Source organism: Plasmodium relictum (genome assembly GCF_900005765.1).
Source record: "Plasmodium relictum strain SGS1 genome assembly, chromosome: 6".
NCBI classification, from domain to species: domain Eukaryota; phylum Apicomplexa; class Aconoidasida; order Haemosporida; family Plasmodiidae; genus Plasmodium; species Plasmodium relictum.
Genome location: NC_041684.1, coordinates 458654 through 474695, shown reverse-complemented (window position 1 = coordinate 474695; position 16042 = coordinate 458654). Strand labels below are relative to the sequence as shown.

General features: G+C 17.8%; 7 protein-coding genes across 7 annotated transcripts; 4 read left to right on the top strand and 3 right to left on the bottom strand.

The window, feature by feature from the left end:
- Positions 1-134: 134 nt before the first annotated feature.
- Positions 135-3306, bottom strand: PRELSG_0611600 (methyltransferase, putative; the record flags this gene model as incomplete). Its single annotated transcript, XM_028675574.1, has 13 exons — positions 135-277; positions 478-561; positions 745-800; positions 939-1004; positions 1091-1151; positions 1228-1445; positions 1558-1778; positions 1868-1983; positions 2060-2123; positions 2235-2446; positions 2563-2794; positions 2972-3176; positions 3266-3306. 13 exons carry the CDS (start codon positions 3304-3306, stop codon positions 135-137), a joined length of 1719 nt encoding a protein of 572 aa, XP_028532149.1.
- Positions 3307-3803: 497 nt separating this feature from the next.
- Positions 3804-5682, bottom strand: DHHC10 (palmitoyltransferase, putative; the record flags this gene model as incomplete). The annotated part of the gene is made up of 11 exons (XM_028675573.1): positions 3804-3908; positions 4002-4067; positions 4156-4228; positions 4323-4513; positions 4721-4766; positions 4838-4898; positions 4989-5048; positions 5122-5193; positions 5271-5361; positions 5495-5539; positions 5629-5682. The coding sequence occupies 11 exons, from the start codon at positions 5680-5682 to the stop codon at positions 3804-3806; spliced, it is 864 nt and encodes a 287-aa protein (XP_028532148.1).
- A 2067-nt stretch (positions 5683-7749) lies between these two features.
- Positions 7750-8910, top strand: RPL3 (60S ribosomal protein L3, putative; the record flags this gene model as incomplete). Its single annotated transcript, XM_028675572.1, has 1 exon — positions 7750-8910. The coding sequence occupies one exon, from the start codon at positions 7750-7752 to the stop codon at positions 8908-8910; it is 1161 nt and encodes a 386-aa protein (XP_028532147.1).
- Positions 8911-10167: 1257 nt separating this feature from the next.
- Positions 10168-11347, top strand: CEN3 (centrin-3, putative; the record flags this gene model as incomplete). The annotated part of the gene is made up of 5 exons (XM_028675571.1): positions 10168-10350; positions 10658-10772; positions 10851-10928; positions 11089-11132; positions 11228-11347. The coding sequence occupies 5 exons, from the start codon at positions 10168-10170 to the stop codon at positions 11345-11347; spliced, it is 540 nt and encodes a 179-aa protein (XP_028532146.1).
- Positions 11348-11609: 262 nt separating this feature from the next.
- On the top strand, positions 11610-13508 carry PRELSG_0611200 (topoisomerase, putative; the record flags this gene model as incomplete). Its single annotated transcript, XM_028675570.1, has 9 exons — positions 11610-11652; positions 11726-11854; positions 11925-11965; positions 12101-12184; positions 12288-12348; positions 12553-12615; positions 12756-12880; positions 12964-13056; positions 13140-13508. 9 exons carry the CDS (start codon positions 11610-11612, stop codon positions 13506-13508), a joined length of 1008 nt encoding a protein of 335 aa, XP_028532145.1.
- Positions 13509-13740: 232 nt separating this feature from the next.
- PRELSG_0611100 (conserved Plasmodium protein, unknown function) lies at positions 13741-14045 on the bottom strand (the record flags this gene model as incomplete). Its single annotated transcript, XM_028675569.1, has 2 exons — positions 13741-13783; positions 13873-14045. 2 exons carry the CDS (start codon positions 14043-14045, stop codon positions 13741-13743), a joined length of 216 nt encoding a protein of 71 aa, XP_028532144.1.
- Positions 14046-14767: 722 nt separating this feature from the next.
- Positions 14768-15434, top strand: PRELSG_0611000 (DNA-directed RNA polymerase II, putative; the record flags this gene model as incomplete). Its single annotated transcript, XM_028675567.1, has 2 exons — positions 14768-15016; positions 15150-15434. 2 exons carry the CDS (start codon positions 14768-14770, stop codon positions 15432-15434), a joined length of 534 nt encoding a protein of 177 aa, XP_028532143.1.
- Positions 15435-16042: the final 608 nt, after the last annotated feature.

Here is a 16042-nt window from a genome sequence, read left to right as displayed (position 1 = left end):
AAGTATTAATAATTAAAAGGAACATATTTATAAAATATATATATATATCAGCTAAAAATGTTTTAAGAAAATATGTAATAAAAAAAATTGATATATATTAATTCAAATGAAAATATTATTAGAATAATAAAAAATTAAAAAATTTTTCTTAAAATAACACCCCAATTATTACAATCAAAATAAATTTCTTCAACATTCACACCATTAACACTTCTGCATAATTCGTATATTTCTTCTTTTTTAAAAACATGATAATATCTTTGTAATTTCAAAAGATCTTGAGATAAAAAAAAAAAAAAAAAAAAAAGTTCTATAAGTTTCCTTCCATTTAATACACAAATTTTTTAATATGAAAAAAGAAATGTTCTTTCATTCTATTAAATTTAAACTTTAAATAATATATAAAATATGCATTATTTAAAACTTTAATATTGAATTAATCACATTTATATAATTTATATATGAATAATATTTTACCTTTTTTAAAGGGATGAGAATTATATTCCCCTTCTTCACTCTCTTTTGTTGTATATTGTTGTTGTAAATACCAAGGTACAAAAACTAAAAGAAAACAAAATAAAAATTTTGAATTAACTTCACTTTTTATTCACATTTTATTTCTCATATATTAATATATAATTTAAAAAGAAAAAGCATATAAATTATAATGACTAAAACTAAAAAAATATGTAATTAAAATAATTTAAAAAAAAAATTTCACTATAATTAAAATTCATAATTTACTATCTTGAGAATCGAATTGCCTATTTCCAACAATATTATCTTGTTGTTCGTATGCCCTATAAATAAATGAAGTGATATTCATTTTTTATGAAAAATTATAATTGTAATAAAGTAAAATGATATTGAATATAAAGTTTCAATTATATATGTAAGAATAAAATAAAAACTTCTTTATGTTTTCTTCTTTATAAAACCAAACGTATATTAGAATCCTTCCACCTATTTTTGTGCACCGAACCATTTCATCAATAGCTTTTTTTCTATTTAAAAAAACATATATATTAATTATTCATAATTTTATTTTCTCTATATTGAAAATAACTATTTCTTATTATATTTTAATTACCTTTTTTCATGAGTGCCAATATGATGTATAACTGCTATTGAAATACATAAATCAGCTAAATCTGAAAAATGTTTAAAGCAAAAGAATAGAATATTATAGAAAACTATAAAATAAAAAAATGAATAATGTATTTTTACTTGATCTTAAAGGTATATTAACACAGTTAGCTAAAAATAAATCTGTATTTTTCTTTTTTTGTGCTATTTTTAATAAATATAAACTAAAATCTAAACCCCAAAAAAAATATTTTGAGGATACACCTAAATGCTTGCCACTACCACATCCAATATCTATTATCATATTTCCTTCTTTCTCTTCATTTATTAAATTCTCTACATTTTTCCAAGTTCTATATCTATCAAACAAAACATTATTTTAAAAAAAGGATAAATATATACGTATGTAAAGTGTGCTATTTATATCATTTTTCTATTCATATATATATGTATTTTTTTTTTTCTAAATACCTAGTATGATCAAAATGTTGTGCTATTTGATTGTATACATCAAGGACGTATTTTTTTTCTAAATTTTCTGAACTAAAATTATTTATATCTACTGAAACACAAGTTTTCTCTTGTTTTTCATTTTTATTCTTTTCAATTTTCTTTTTTTCAGTTAAGATATTTTCTAAATCATCTTTAATAAAACGAAATATTATTAAATAACTGTTTTTTCGATCTATAACCTGTATTAAAAAAAAAAATTGTTATTTTATTCTTTTTCTTTTGTTTTTTATTTTTATTATTTCATAATTTTAAAATAATTTTGTATTACTGTATCTTCAAGATGTATACTCTTTTTTTTTGGTATACCAAAAATTAATTCATATCTAGAATTTCCATTAATTCTTAAAAGTGTATTGCTTGATATTAATAAATTCATTTTACTATCTGAAAAATTACATTCATATACACTTTTTTTATTTATATTTTTATTAAATATACAATTATACATATACATATTTACTATTTCTAATATCAAAAAAAGATATAGGTAAGTCATTTTCAAGAACTAGAAAAGCTATTTCGTTCTATAAAAAAGAAAAAGTGAATAAACACATAAATATATGTATATATATAATTGTATAATAAAATGTTTATTAAGTATATTAAATAAGTTTCATTATTGAAAAAAAAATTACTTCAAATATAAAGCTTGATTCAATGACATATTCAATAGACTTTTTTGTATGACAATTTAAAACTGATACTTGATTTGGTTCTCTACCATTAAATACACTTTTTATCTTTTTTAGAAATTCCGATGAAAAAAATGAAGTTAAATTTTTTATGCAATAGGATTTATATATTTTATTTGGAATTGTTCGGCAAAAGTAATGACAAATATTTATCTCTAGAAAAAAATAAATAAATATATTGGAATATTTTACATTTTTAAAAATATGTTAATATATCTATTTTTACAACACTTTTTTCTTTATTATTTTAATTATATTAAGAAAAATGTACCATTATTCTTTGTATATTTTAACCATTGTGAGCTTTTATAATTTTGAATAATTTCATCAGAAATTTTTTTATCAATTACATTTCTATAAATAGAAATACTTTCATTACATTTTAAAATACTTGAATAATTTTTTGTATATTTATTAGAAACATTATTATTTATTTCATATCTAATGTTTGCATATTCTGCAGTTATATCATATTTATTTAAGGTGTTTCCATTTCTTTCATTCTAAAAAATAAGATATATTATTAAATGAATTATATTTAAGGAAAGATATATATATATATATATATATATATATATATATATATATATATACAGCTAGATAAATACTCTATAAGAAAATATGGAAATGAAGTAAAAAAATATTTTTATTTTATTTTTTTTATTAATTTTTATTTTAACATTATTGAAGAAATTAAATAGAGATTGGCAATCTTTTTTTTTATAAAATTCTAAATATATTATGTCTTGACTATCAATTAAATAAGTCATACAATTTAGATCAAACTTTATAAGATAATTTTTTATTTCTTCTTCTTCTGAATTTTTTAAACCTATGCCATTTAGTTTTAATATATTGGTAATTTTGTATGTTTTATTATAAAATCTTAATAATTATTAAAAAAAAAAAAAAAAAATTAAATGTGAAGAATTCTACTATATAATAACAAAAAAACTATTAAGTTTATTTTTTACTTGACAGGATAAGAATTAAGAGATAATTTTATAAATTTCATTATTATATTTGTCAATTGATAAAAAAAAAAAAAAAAGGCTATAAGTTCTATAACATGTTATTAAGTATTTATTATTATTATATTTTGTATTTGGATAAAATAATTAAAAAATTTAGATTAATTTTTTTAAAAATATTAAAAAGAAGAAACTAAAAAAAATTTCATGCAACTTTATGTTTTTATAAATTTTTATAAAATTATAAATTTTAGATAACAAACAACAAAAAAGAAAAAAAAAATGATATATATATATATATATTAAAAAAAAAAAAAAAAATAAATTATAAAATATATACATACATATATTTGATCAAAACTTTTATTTTATTTAAATATATTTATCAATCTACATCTGTCATCTGTAAAAAGGAACATATATATAAATAAATGAAAGCTCAAAATAAAGTGTACATATATGCGTATTTGTATTTTTTTCTTTTAACACATAGAAATATTGTATTATTATTATTATATAAATAAATATATATTTAAAAATTTTAATTTTTTTTTATAAATTTATTATTAATTTCAACAGTTTTATAGAACAGCCCATCTCCTTTCGGCTTTCCAATTGGTAAAAACCAAAACAAAAAATTGTCTCCCTAAAAATTACAATAAAAATTTATATATATAAAAAATAAAATTAAGATTAAATACACATGCATTATTTGAAACGTGTATTATCAAATAATTACTAAAACTTGTTTAAAATTTTCTTCTACACCCAAATCATAAATATTTTTTTTTTGTCTCTGTCCAATCTAAAAGAAAAATTTTTTATTTTTTTAAATTTATATATACATATATGGTAATAAATATTATTATATATATAAAAAAACAATTTCTTACAACACAAAATTCAAGAGTTGTGTAATTTTTCGAAGTGAGGTATAAATGAAATAAAAAAAAAGGAAAAATTATTCTGTTAATAAAAAAAAAAGTAATATATATGTATGAATGCTTAATATATATATATATATATGTAAAATTCTTAAGAATTATTAAAAAAAAATTACAATAATATAACAGTAGTTAAGACAATCTCTAGGAACAAATAAAAAACTTCATTGAATAGAACATTTGGATTTGAATAAAAATCAGGAAATGATGAATGGCAATTTATCTCTACATAAAAGCAACATAAGTTAGCATAAAACAAACTTAACAAAAAAAATTTATAATTATAAAAACCAACACAATTTGCAACCTGTATAAATTGTTTAAAATATTCAATAGATATAATAGTATAAACATTAATGAAAAGATTAAAATATTTCCATTTATTTATAAAGGAGTACTTCACTTTAACTATTATAATTATTTTTATAAATTATATAGTCATATATATATTATACTATTGAAAAATAGTTCTATGAAATTGAAGAAAAAAAAAAAAAAAAAAATCTTTTATTACCCATGGACAATAATGATCCATTTTTAATACATTTTTTTTTATTGCTCTGAGAAAAAGATCTTTTTATCTTTTTTGCATTTTTTAAATATCAACATACACTAGAATCATATATATAACCTGCAATAATGAGTTCTATCAGGTTTATATTTCTGCTCGTGCACACAGAAACGAAGTTCACCTGATAAACAAAATGAAAATATATGAATATAATATTTTATAATCATTGTTTGAAGTATAACATTTTACATAATTCATAAATTTATTTAACCTGTTAGTTCTCTTTCTCTTATTCTGCTAACGTCTGGTTCAACCATCCATTCATGTGTATCTATCAGAACAAGAAATTATTTTCATTTAACAATTATTTTAATATATAAACAAATTTTTTTTTTTATAATTACCTGGAATTGTGCCAGGATCTACCGTACATGTTTTATAAAATGACCAAATTAGTAAAAATAATAAAATATGAACTTTTAAAAAAAAAGGAAACAAAAATATTATAAATTATAATTATTAAAATAACATATATATATATATATTTTTATACAAGTTATTAATTTAGTATATCCTTCTTTTAATAGATTATTGTCAACATATTGTTTCTCCACGTTAATTTGTAGTAGAACCATACAATAAAACTAACATATTATTGTTATTAAATTAAAATAAATATATATATATGTTATAAAGAAATTATAATTCTAAATAGTATCTATTTATTTATAAATTTTTTCTAATGTTCTCATTTTTTGTTTTTTTAAAGTCATTTACTGTAACAAATATAGTATACATTACTATTGTAACAAAACCTATTAACTAAAACGTATTTATAAAAAATAGTAAAAAATAAAAAAGGTAAAAAAATTATCTGTTTCATTTAGAAAGATAAAATTTTAAGAAATTACCATAACTGGCAACAATTGCCTTATATCTTTTTCAGATTTATTAATTTCCTTCATTTTTTAAGACATGTAATTTTACAAGTGTATCTATATATATGATAAAAATAATTAAACAAAAATAATTAAAAAAATTTTTTAATGATATTCATTTATTAAACTAAGTTATTGGAGCTAAAAAAAAAAAAAAATCCAATTATTTTATTTTATATATCTTTTCTTTTTCATAACGAATTCAGAAGAAACTATTTAGATACAATTATGAGCATGGTAATTAAAAATGTATTCATTAATAATTTATATTAAACAAAATATCTTTTAGGTGTAAATACACTTTTTTTTTTTTTTTTTTTTCTGTAAATGTAGAAATGTATTTATAAGAATTCTTTATAACAATTTGGTTAAATATGTAATAATAAAAATTTGCTACAATATATATAAAGTTGACTAAACATTTTTTATAATGTATTAGGGTTCTTTGTTATTTTATTATAAGGTGTTATTAATACCTTGAAGATAGAAAATTTGAGTTTTATTTTTTTTTAAGTTATAAAGAAATAGAAGCAGTTTGCTTAAATGAAAACAATAAAGTTGTATTATATAATTAATTAGGTGACATGTTTTTTAAAAATAGTAGAGGTGCATATAATTTATAGTACAAGTAAGCATTAAATGAGTGATAAAATAAATACTAAAATAAAAAAAAGGATAATGGATATTTTTTTTTTTTTTGTCTTTTTTTTTTAATTTCTAAATAGTACTTTTTAATGCTAATTATTAAATTCAGTAGAATAATGTGATAAAGCATAAGAATAAAGGGATTGTACACGAAGTTACCTATAATTTTAACTAAAACTAAATATATAATTATTTCTATAAAGTCACGAATGAATATAAAATATATATCTAACTTATTATTACTTTCAATAACATAAATATAAAAATATAATATAATTAAATATTTTCTATTATTTTTTCCTTTACTTTTTTAATATATTTAAATAAAAAAAATATCTATATCTATATATATATATATACATGTATAAAATAAATTAATATAAAAAAAACTTCTATAAAAGTCTATAAAAAAAAAAAATATATGAACTACTAAACAAATACTTTAACAAATTATATATATACTTCACTAAAAGTTTTATAGTATTTCCTTTTTTTTTCCCTAACAATCTCTATTTAATTACAAATAAAATTATTTAATGTTAATTTTAATGTTTTTGATAATTTTATTTTTTAATGAAAAGTTGAAAAAAAAAATAAATTTTTTTTTTCTTTTTTTCTTTTTTTCTTTTTTCCTTTTCTTCTTTTTCCTTTTTTTTTTTTTTTTTTGAAGTGAATAATAAATGATGCACTTTAGACTCTAAAAGGTTAAAAAATATATACAGTAAAAATAAAATATGCTTGAATTTTTAAAAAACATTCTACAATACAAAAAAGAAGAAATATTATAGAATAGTAGAGATAAAACGTATTTATATATATTTATAAAAAAATGTTTCATATAACATTAAGCTAATAAATTTGAATATAATACTTTATATATTTATGTTAATATGATATTAATAAAAAAAAAAAAATAAAATAACTTTTCAATTATTTAAAGGATAAAATAATAATTAATTACAGAGAAAATTTATTAAAATAAATTACAGTACTACAGTTTGTGTATAGATAAATTTGTATGCATATATATTTACATTTTTATTTTCAAATTTTTTTTTTCAAATATATTAATTTATATCAATTTTTATTTTCAAATATAAAAATTAAAAATACATGTTTATATTTTTATGTATATACATATATATATATATATATAAAGTGTTTTTAACTATTTTTTCATTTTTAACATTTTTTTTTTATTTTTAATTTAAAAATTTTATATGCAAATATAATTTTTTTTATAATATTTTATTATAATGAATTGATTTTTTATATAACTTTTTTATAATATTTATATAGAAAATTTTTTATATTTTATGTAGTTATTATGTATAGGAATTTCATTATAATATAATATATATATATATTTTTTTAATATAGTATTTTATTTTATATTTCTTTTGTTTATTCTCACATATATATATATATTTTTATACATTATTATAAAAAATGTCACATCGTAAATTTGAAAGGCCACGCCATGGTTCATTAGGTTTTTTACCTAGAAAAAGATGTAAAAGATTAAGAGGAAAAATAAGATCATTTCCAAAAGATGATAAAGAAAAACCACCTCATTTTACAGCATTTATGGGATATAAGGCAGGAATGACTCATATAGTCAGAGAAGTAGATAAACCTGGATCAAAATTACACAAAAAAGAAATTGTTGAAGCATGTACTATTATTGAATGCGCACCAATGGTTGTTGTAGGAATAGTTGGATACAGAGAAACACCAAAAGGTTTAAGAATTTTAAGTACCGTATGGGCTAATCATGTATCTGATGAATTTAGAAGAAGATATTATAAAAATTGGTATAAATCAGAAAAAAAAGCTTTTACAAAATCTTTAAATGTTCCAGAATCAACAAAAGAATGTTTGTTCAAGAGAATAGAAAAGTACTGCACTGTTTTAAGAGCAATTTGTCACACACAACCTTCCAAAACTCCATTAAGAATGAAAAAAGCACATATTATGGAAATCCAAATAAATGGAGGTACTATGAAAGAAAAAATAGAATTTGTAAAGGATTTACTTGAAAAAAATTTACCAGTGTCAACCGTTTTTAATGAAAATGAAATGATTGATGTTATCAGTGTAACGAAAGGACACGGTACAAAAGGTGTAGTTAGTAGATATGGAGTTAAGAGATTACCAAGAAAAACACACAGAGGATTAAGAAAGGTAGCATGTATTGGTGCATGGCATCCAGCAAGAGTTCAGTTTCAAATTCCAAGACATGGACAAAAAGGTTATTTTCATAGAACAGAAAGAAACAAAAAAATTTACAGAATAGGTTTAAGAAAAGATAAAAATAATGCATCAACTGATGCTGATATAACTGAAAAGAAAATCACACCAATGGGTGGATTTCCTCACTATGGTATTGTAAATGAAGATTTTATTTTATTAAAAGGATGTGTAGCTGGAACAAAAAAAAGACCTATCACATTAAGAAAAACTTTACTACCTCAAGTTTCAAGAGAAGCTTTATCACAAGTAACATTGAAATTTATTGATACTTCATCAAAAATTGGTCATGGAAGATTTCAGACTAGTGAAGAAAAAACTAAATATTATGGACCTTTAAAAAAAGATATAAAAGCTTAAAAAATAGATAAATTATAAAATAAATAAATAAAATAAAACATAATAAAAAGGAAAGAAACAAAACAAATGAGCAAAATTATATATTTTAATTAATGCATATTTTTTTCATTTTTTTATGAATAATTCAGAAAATTTTGTCCATATTTTTTTTTTCTTTTTCTTTTTTTTTTTCTAAATGTTCATGAAAAAAAATTTAAAAATAAATTGTAAAAATAAGTTATTAAAAAAAAAAAAAATCTTAATTATAAAAAATAATATATAAAAAGAGAAATTAGAATATTATAAAATATCAATATATCATTTTATATAATAAGAATACAAAGGAACCATTGGAGATAGTTACATATGCCTCTATTTTTTTTTTTTTTTTTTAAACTGTCTTAAAATAACAAAAATAAAAAAGGATAAAATTATCGTAATATTTTGTGTTATAAAAAATTGAATATAATAAATTTAATAGGAAAAAATAATAAAATAAAAATAATATTAAAAAAAGCATAGGTATATATATTTATATAGTTTAAGTAGTTTAATCGTATTTTAAAAAAAAAGTGTATTTTCAAATTTTTTAAAAGAAATCCCCTTTCTTATGGTATTTTCAATATTTTTATTATAAAGGATAAAATATTTTTTTATTTCATATGGTTAATATTTATTCATATTTTCATACATTTAAAGCGTTTTTATTATGAAGTTACAATTTAGAAGACTTTTATTTTCATATAAATGCTCAATTTTTAATTGAACATTTTTATAAAGTATCTTTTAAAATTTACTTTTTGAATACATTTATTTTTTTATTTAAAATATATAAATTTTGTATATATAAATTTTTGTCATTATTTATAATAATTTATTTTATATAAATGAAATAAAATTCTTAATAATTTAAAATATTTTTAAAAGTAAGCATTTTCTTAAAAATAATTATTATTATATTTTTATTTAGTGAATATATATACATATATATTTTTTTTATTACATAACACATTCAAGAATAGAAATAAATATTTACATAATTAATATAAAATTAATCTTTAACCTCTCCTATTTTTTGAAAAATAATTTTTTTTTTATAATATATATATTTTTTTTATAATTATAGTGAAAAATTCAACTATTATTTTCCTTTTATTACATTTAGTTATTTAATGCACATTTTATTCTTTATTTACATTTTTAAAAAATATTGGTATTGTATTTCATAATTTAATGTATATATATATCTTTTTTTAATTTTTTACTTTTATTAAACTAATGATAAATAGAAAAAGTGAAGGTGTAAACTTTACACCAAGAGCAATAGCCAATAGACCTATAAGTAGTAATAGAAGAAGAGGAAGAAACGAAATAACAGATGAGCAAAAAAATGAAATAAAGGAAGCTTTTGATCTATTTGATACAGAAAAAACAGGAAAAATAGATTATCATGAGCTTAAAGTATTAAATTTTATATATTTATTTCAATATTGTGAATTGCACTTTCTCTTTCCTGATATTTATTCAAAGCAAAAAAAAAAAAAAAAAAAAGAAAAAGCAATATTTTGTATTATATGTAAATTTATGTTTTATTTTTTTTTTTTTTTGTTAAATTTAATCCTTAAAATATGAAAATATATAAATGATTATAATGATATTTTAATTTTTTCTGTCATTAAAATTATGTGCTTTTTATATATTCACTGGATATTCTTAAATATGACATGACCATATTAATTTTTTTACTATTTTATGTTCTTTCTATAAGGTTGCTATAAGAGCTCTCGGTTTTGATGTAAAAAAAGCTGATGTTATAGAATTAATGAGAGAATATGATAAATCAAATTCTGGGCACATTGACTATAATGATTTTTTAGATATTAGTAAAAAAAAAAAAAAAAATACTATTTATAAAATAGCCAAATATAATTTCATTTATTAATTTTTTTTTTTTTTTATAGTGACTCAAAAAATCAGTGAAAGAGACCCAACAGAAGAAATAATAAAAGCTTTCAAATTATTTGATGATGATGATACAGGTAATTTATAATAATAACAAAGTATAATATAGAAGTTTAAGTTAAAATTATTTACATTCTTATTTGAGAAAAAATATTTTACTAATTTAATTTTAAAATATATCAAAATTTTAATTCAATTATTTTATTATTTTATTATTTTTTTTTTTTTTCTCTATAGGAAAAATATCCTTAAAAAATTTAAGAAGAGTTTCTAGAGAACTAGTAAGATATTTAAAAAAAAAAAAAATACTATATTAATTACTTCTTAGTATTATTTTTAAAAATGTTTTAAAATTAATCTTAATTAAAATTTATAGGGAGAGAATTTGTCTGATGATGAATTACAAGCCATGATTGATGAGTTTGATAAAGATATGGACGGAGAAATTAGTCAAGAAGAATTTTTAAGCATAATGAAGCAAACAAGTCTTTATTAATACATAATAATAATATTAGGAATAATTATAATAATAATATTAATTCCTCTTTTTTTTTTTTTCAATTTCATTTAAGAGTTGTATATACATTAAAAATTTTTTAGAATGTATTAAGTTTTATTAACTTTCTTCTTTCATATTGCCTTTTACTCTTTTTTTTTTTATAAATTTAAAAATTATTCTTTATAAAAATTGTTTTTGTTAATTTTTTTTCTTTTCTTTGAATTAAAAAACATAATAAAGTACCTTATATCCCTCAAAAATGATAACTTATAAATTCATTGATAAAAATAAAATTTTTGATGGTTAAAAATTTTTCTTTTCTTTTTTTTAATAAAGATAAATTTTAAAAAAAAATATTATGTAATTTTTTTACAGCTATTGAAGATTTTGTTCTACAAATAATTTCTTGGTTGTTAAATATTAATGTTGATATATTTAAAAATAATTTAGATAAAAATTATTCTAGTAACCTTTTCGATAAAAAACTAATTAGATTATGCAGAAGTAAATAAATATATATTTTTTTTTATTACGTTATTTATCTATTATCATTTTATTTTGTATTTATTATCAGCTCTCTCAGTTGTGGAATTAATAAACAACATGATTATTCAGGTTTTTTTTGCATAACATTATTTATATAACTATTTTTGAATATTTTCCTATATTTTAAATTCAGCAGCCATAATATCTTAAAATTATATATAACATCTTTTTTTTTTTTTTATCATTTAAAACTTTAATATAAAGGATAAGAGTTGCACACAAAGAGAAATTTATTACAAACTTTATAATGTATTCTATAAGCAAACTCAAACTAATAGGCATATAAAAGTTAAATTAATAAATTGCAAATATATAAAAAAAAAAAAAAAATATTAAAAAAAGACAAAAGAAATAAAAATAAAAGATAAACGTATTTATTAATAATTTTTAGGAGGTTTGTAATATTTTAGGTTTTCCGAGATCAACATTAAACATATATGCATCAGAAAAAGGTTTTTTTAAAAATTTTTTTTTAATGTACTTAAGAATATGTATCTTCTTTCTATTATTTAATTTTATTGTTTCTATTTATATAAATAAAAAATAAACTAATTAAATTATTTTATACTTTTTAATTGTTTTATTATTTAATGTTTTTTCTTCACAAATATTATATTCATAAGTTCTAATTTATGTATATTTTATTATATATATAGGATGCATAGCTGGGCTACTGGTACTTAAAAAAAACAATGAAATTTTAAGTCTGAGTGAAATGAGTAAATAAATAATTTGGAAAAATTTTTGTTTAAAAAGAAAATAATATATATATATAACAATAAAAATTAATATAAAAAATTACTAATATAGCATTAAAAGGATTAAAAATATTTAAACATTTTTTTGTTTAAAATTTTAGACAACGGTTTAATGATTAATGAGTATCTTTTAAATGTTGATAAAATTGATACCTCAGCTCATTACATATTGGTCGTTGAAAAATATTCTCTTTATCAAAAACTTTGCCAACACAAAATTTGGAATGTATACCGGAATTTTTTAGAAAAAAAAAAAAATCCTAATTATACATATATATATATATATATATATATATATGTTATTTTCAGATTCTTCCTTGCATTTTAATAACTGGAAAAGGATTTCCTGATTTTGCAACAAGAAAAATTCTTTACCAACTTATGGTCTTATTTAATTTAGAAGTAACTATTTGATTAAAATATGTGAAATAATTTATTTATCTTTTCAGAAACATTTACAATGTATCTTATATTTATTTATATAGTGTGCTTATGTTGGGGATTATGATCCTTACGGTATTAGAATTTATCTAACATATAAAGAAGGGAATTCAGCAAATGAAGATTCTATATATTCTTGCAAAAATATAAAATGGATTGGTATGTGTTCAGAAGATATTGGATTGTTTCCAAAAGAGTCACTGTTAGTATTAACTAAAAAAGAAAAAAACGTAATAAGAAATTTATTAGAAGACAAAAATTTAAACTATAATTCTAAAATTAGAAAAGAAGTTTGTGAAATGAAAAAAATGAACTATAAATTTGAAATAGAAGCAATAGAATATTTAGGAATGGAATTTTTTATTAAAAAATATTTAATATTGAAAATTCTAAGAAAACAATGGTTAATATAAAGAGTTTAATGAACATCTATATATTAAATATTTTTTTTTTTTTTTTTTATCTCCTTAAAGTTTTTATAATAATTTAAATGTTTTGTATGTGTGTTTACTTATTATTGAAAAAAAATATTGAGTACTTTTATCATTTTCTATTCTTTTGGTAATTTAAAAAATATTAATGGCATATTCATTCGAGAATAAAATCTTATATACTTTTTGAATATTATTTATTTTTATTCAATTTTTACATATTATCACTCTTCAATCTTCTTTTATCTTGTATATACCTATAATGTAATTTTAAAAAGAAAAAAGGAATTTTAAAAATAAAACTCGATTAAAATATTGTTGATATTTTTATTATTTTTTATATAACCTATTTATAACATTTCTTGGTACATTATCTAAAGAATATTTTTGTATTAATTTTGGATTCATAAGAAATGGTTTATTTTTACAATACATAAAATAAGGTAAAGCATTTTTACGTAATCCATTTGTGAAATATTTTCTAATATATTTACAACACTTTCCAGCTGTGATACTCATAGCTCTGAAAAATATAATAGGGATTATGTATACATATATCTTATATATGTATTTATTTATTTTTCTTTAAAACATAAAAAAAAAAATTTAAGGAATAAAATAATATTAAGCATGTATTTATTATTTAGTATATATAAAATTAAAAATAAATATTTATATATAATTTAAAATTGAATTGTAATAACTTCAAAATTTTGATTTTTTTTAAGATTTATAAATACTAAAAAATATAAAAAAAATTTTTTTTTTATCTTTATAAAATGATAATGATGTTAAGGTTATAAATGTAAATATATATTCATTATAACAACAACATGGAATAATTTGGAAAAAAAAAATATAATTTTTCTAAATTTTTCAAATACAAAATATATGTATCAATTTTTTTGAAAGTATAAATATAATTTTAAAATATTCCAATTTAAACTAAGAAATATTTTTAAAATAAATTGTATTTTTTTAATTAAAATATGTATTTAAATTATAAAATATTTAAAAATTAAAATATATGTTTTTGAAGTCATTAAATAGTAAAATATAATATATATTTTTACATATTCATCAATTTACTTGAAATATGATTGATAAGAAAATTTTCTAATAGGAAAAAAAAAAAAAAAATTTTGATAATAAAGCAGAAAAAAGAAAAAAGAAAAAAAAAAAAAAAAAGAATTATTACTTATAAAAAAAGAAAAACAAAATATAAATAATTATAGTTTAAAATGTATTTTGTCATTGAAGAATGGAAAAATGTAACCATAAAACCTAGCCAATTAGGACCAAGATATCAGCAATGTATAGAAGATATGTTAAGAAATAGTGTTGAAGGACAGTGTAATGCTAAATATGGATATATAATTTGTGTAATTAGAATAATTCATAATGAACCCGGAAGAGTACAAGATGGAACAGGAATGATTGTTGTTAGGGTTAAATATCAAGCTATTGTTTTTAAACCATTTAAAGATGAAGTAAATTTAAAATATAATAATAATTCATATGAAAAATCATAAAAAAAAAGAAATTATATACAAATAAAAAAAAAAAAAAAAATCAAATTTAAATAAAAATATATATTTATATGAATTTTTTCTTTTTTTTTAGGTATTAGATGCTATTGTTACAGATGTAAATAAACTAGGTTTTTTTGCTCAAGCAGGACCATTAAAAATTTTTATTTCAAGGACTGCTATTCCAAAATGTTTTGAATATGCAGAAGATGCTCATTACCCATGCTTTTCTTCAGGAGATTATAATATAAAACCACAAACAGCTGTTCGAATAAAATTACAAGGTATACGCTACGACTTATCCAATATGTTTGCTATTGCTACCATAAATAATGAATATCTTGGATGCATAGAATCTAGTACGTTACAAGTTATGTAATTTTTTGAAAATATATTAATAAAAAATATATACATAGCTTTATGTATTTATATGAATTTATTTCTTTATTAATAATAAAAATTAAGAGTTGTTATTTTATTTTGCATTTTATAAATGTGTTTTTTTTTTTTTTTATATGTTTTTTACTTCTCTTTTACTTTCATGAAATTCTTTTTTTTTTTTTCCTGTGTAATTATTTTTTTAAGTAATATTTTTCTATTTTTAATATTTTTATTATATTTGAAAAGACACTATTAAAAATTAACAATTTAATTTTTTTTTTAAATACTGTAAAATTTAAATTAGCTTCAAATATTGTATAAATGAGATATTGGAAATAAAAGAAGAAATAAATAAAAAAAATTTTAGTTAATAATATTTATTGTAAAATGTTTGGTATGATAAAGAAGATAATAAGAGAATATATTTCTTTTTTAATATTTTGGAATTAGAAAATATTCCTATTCATTTTTAAAAGCAATAGCAGAGAAAATTTCTATAATAGAAATAAAATGTATAAAATTAAATAAAAATAGAAAGTTTTAAATCATTTTGTATCTTTAATACCTATCTATTAATTTGTCATTTACAAAATTAAATATTTCTTT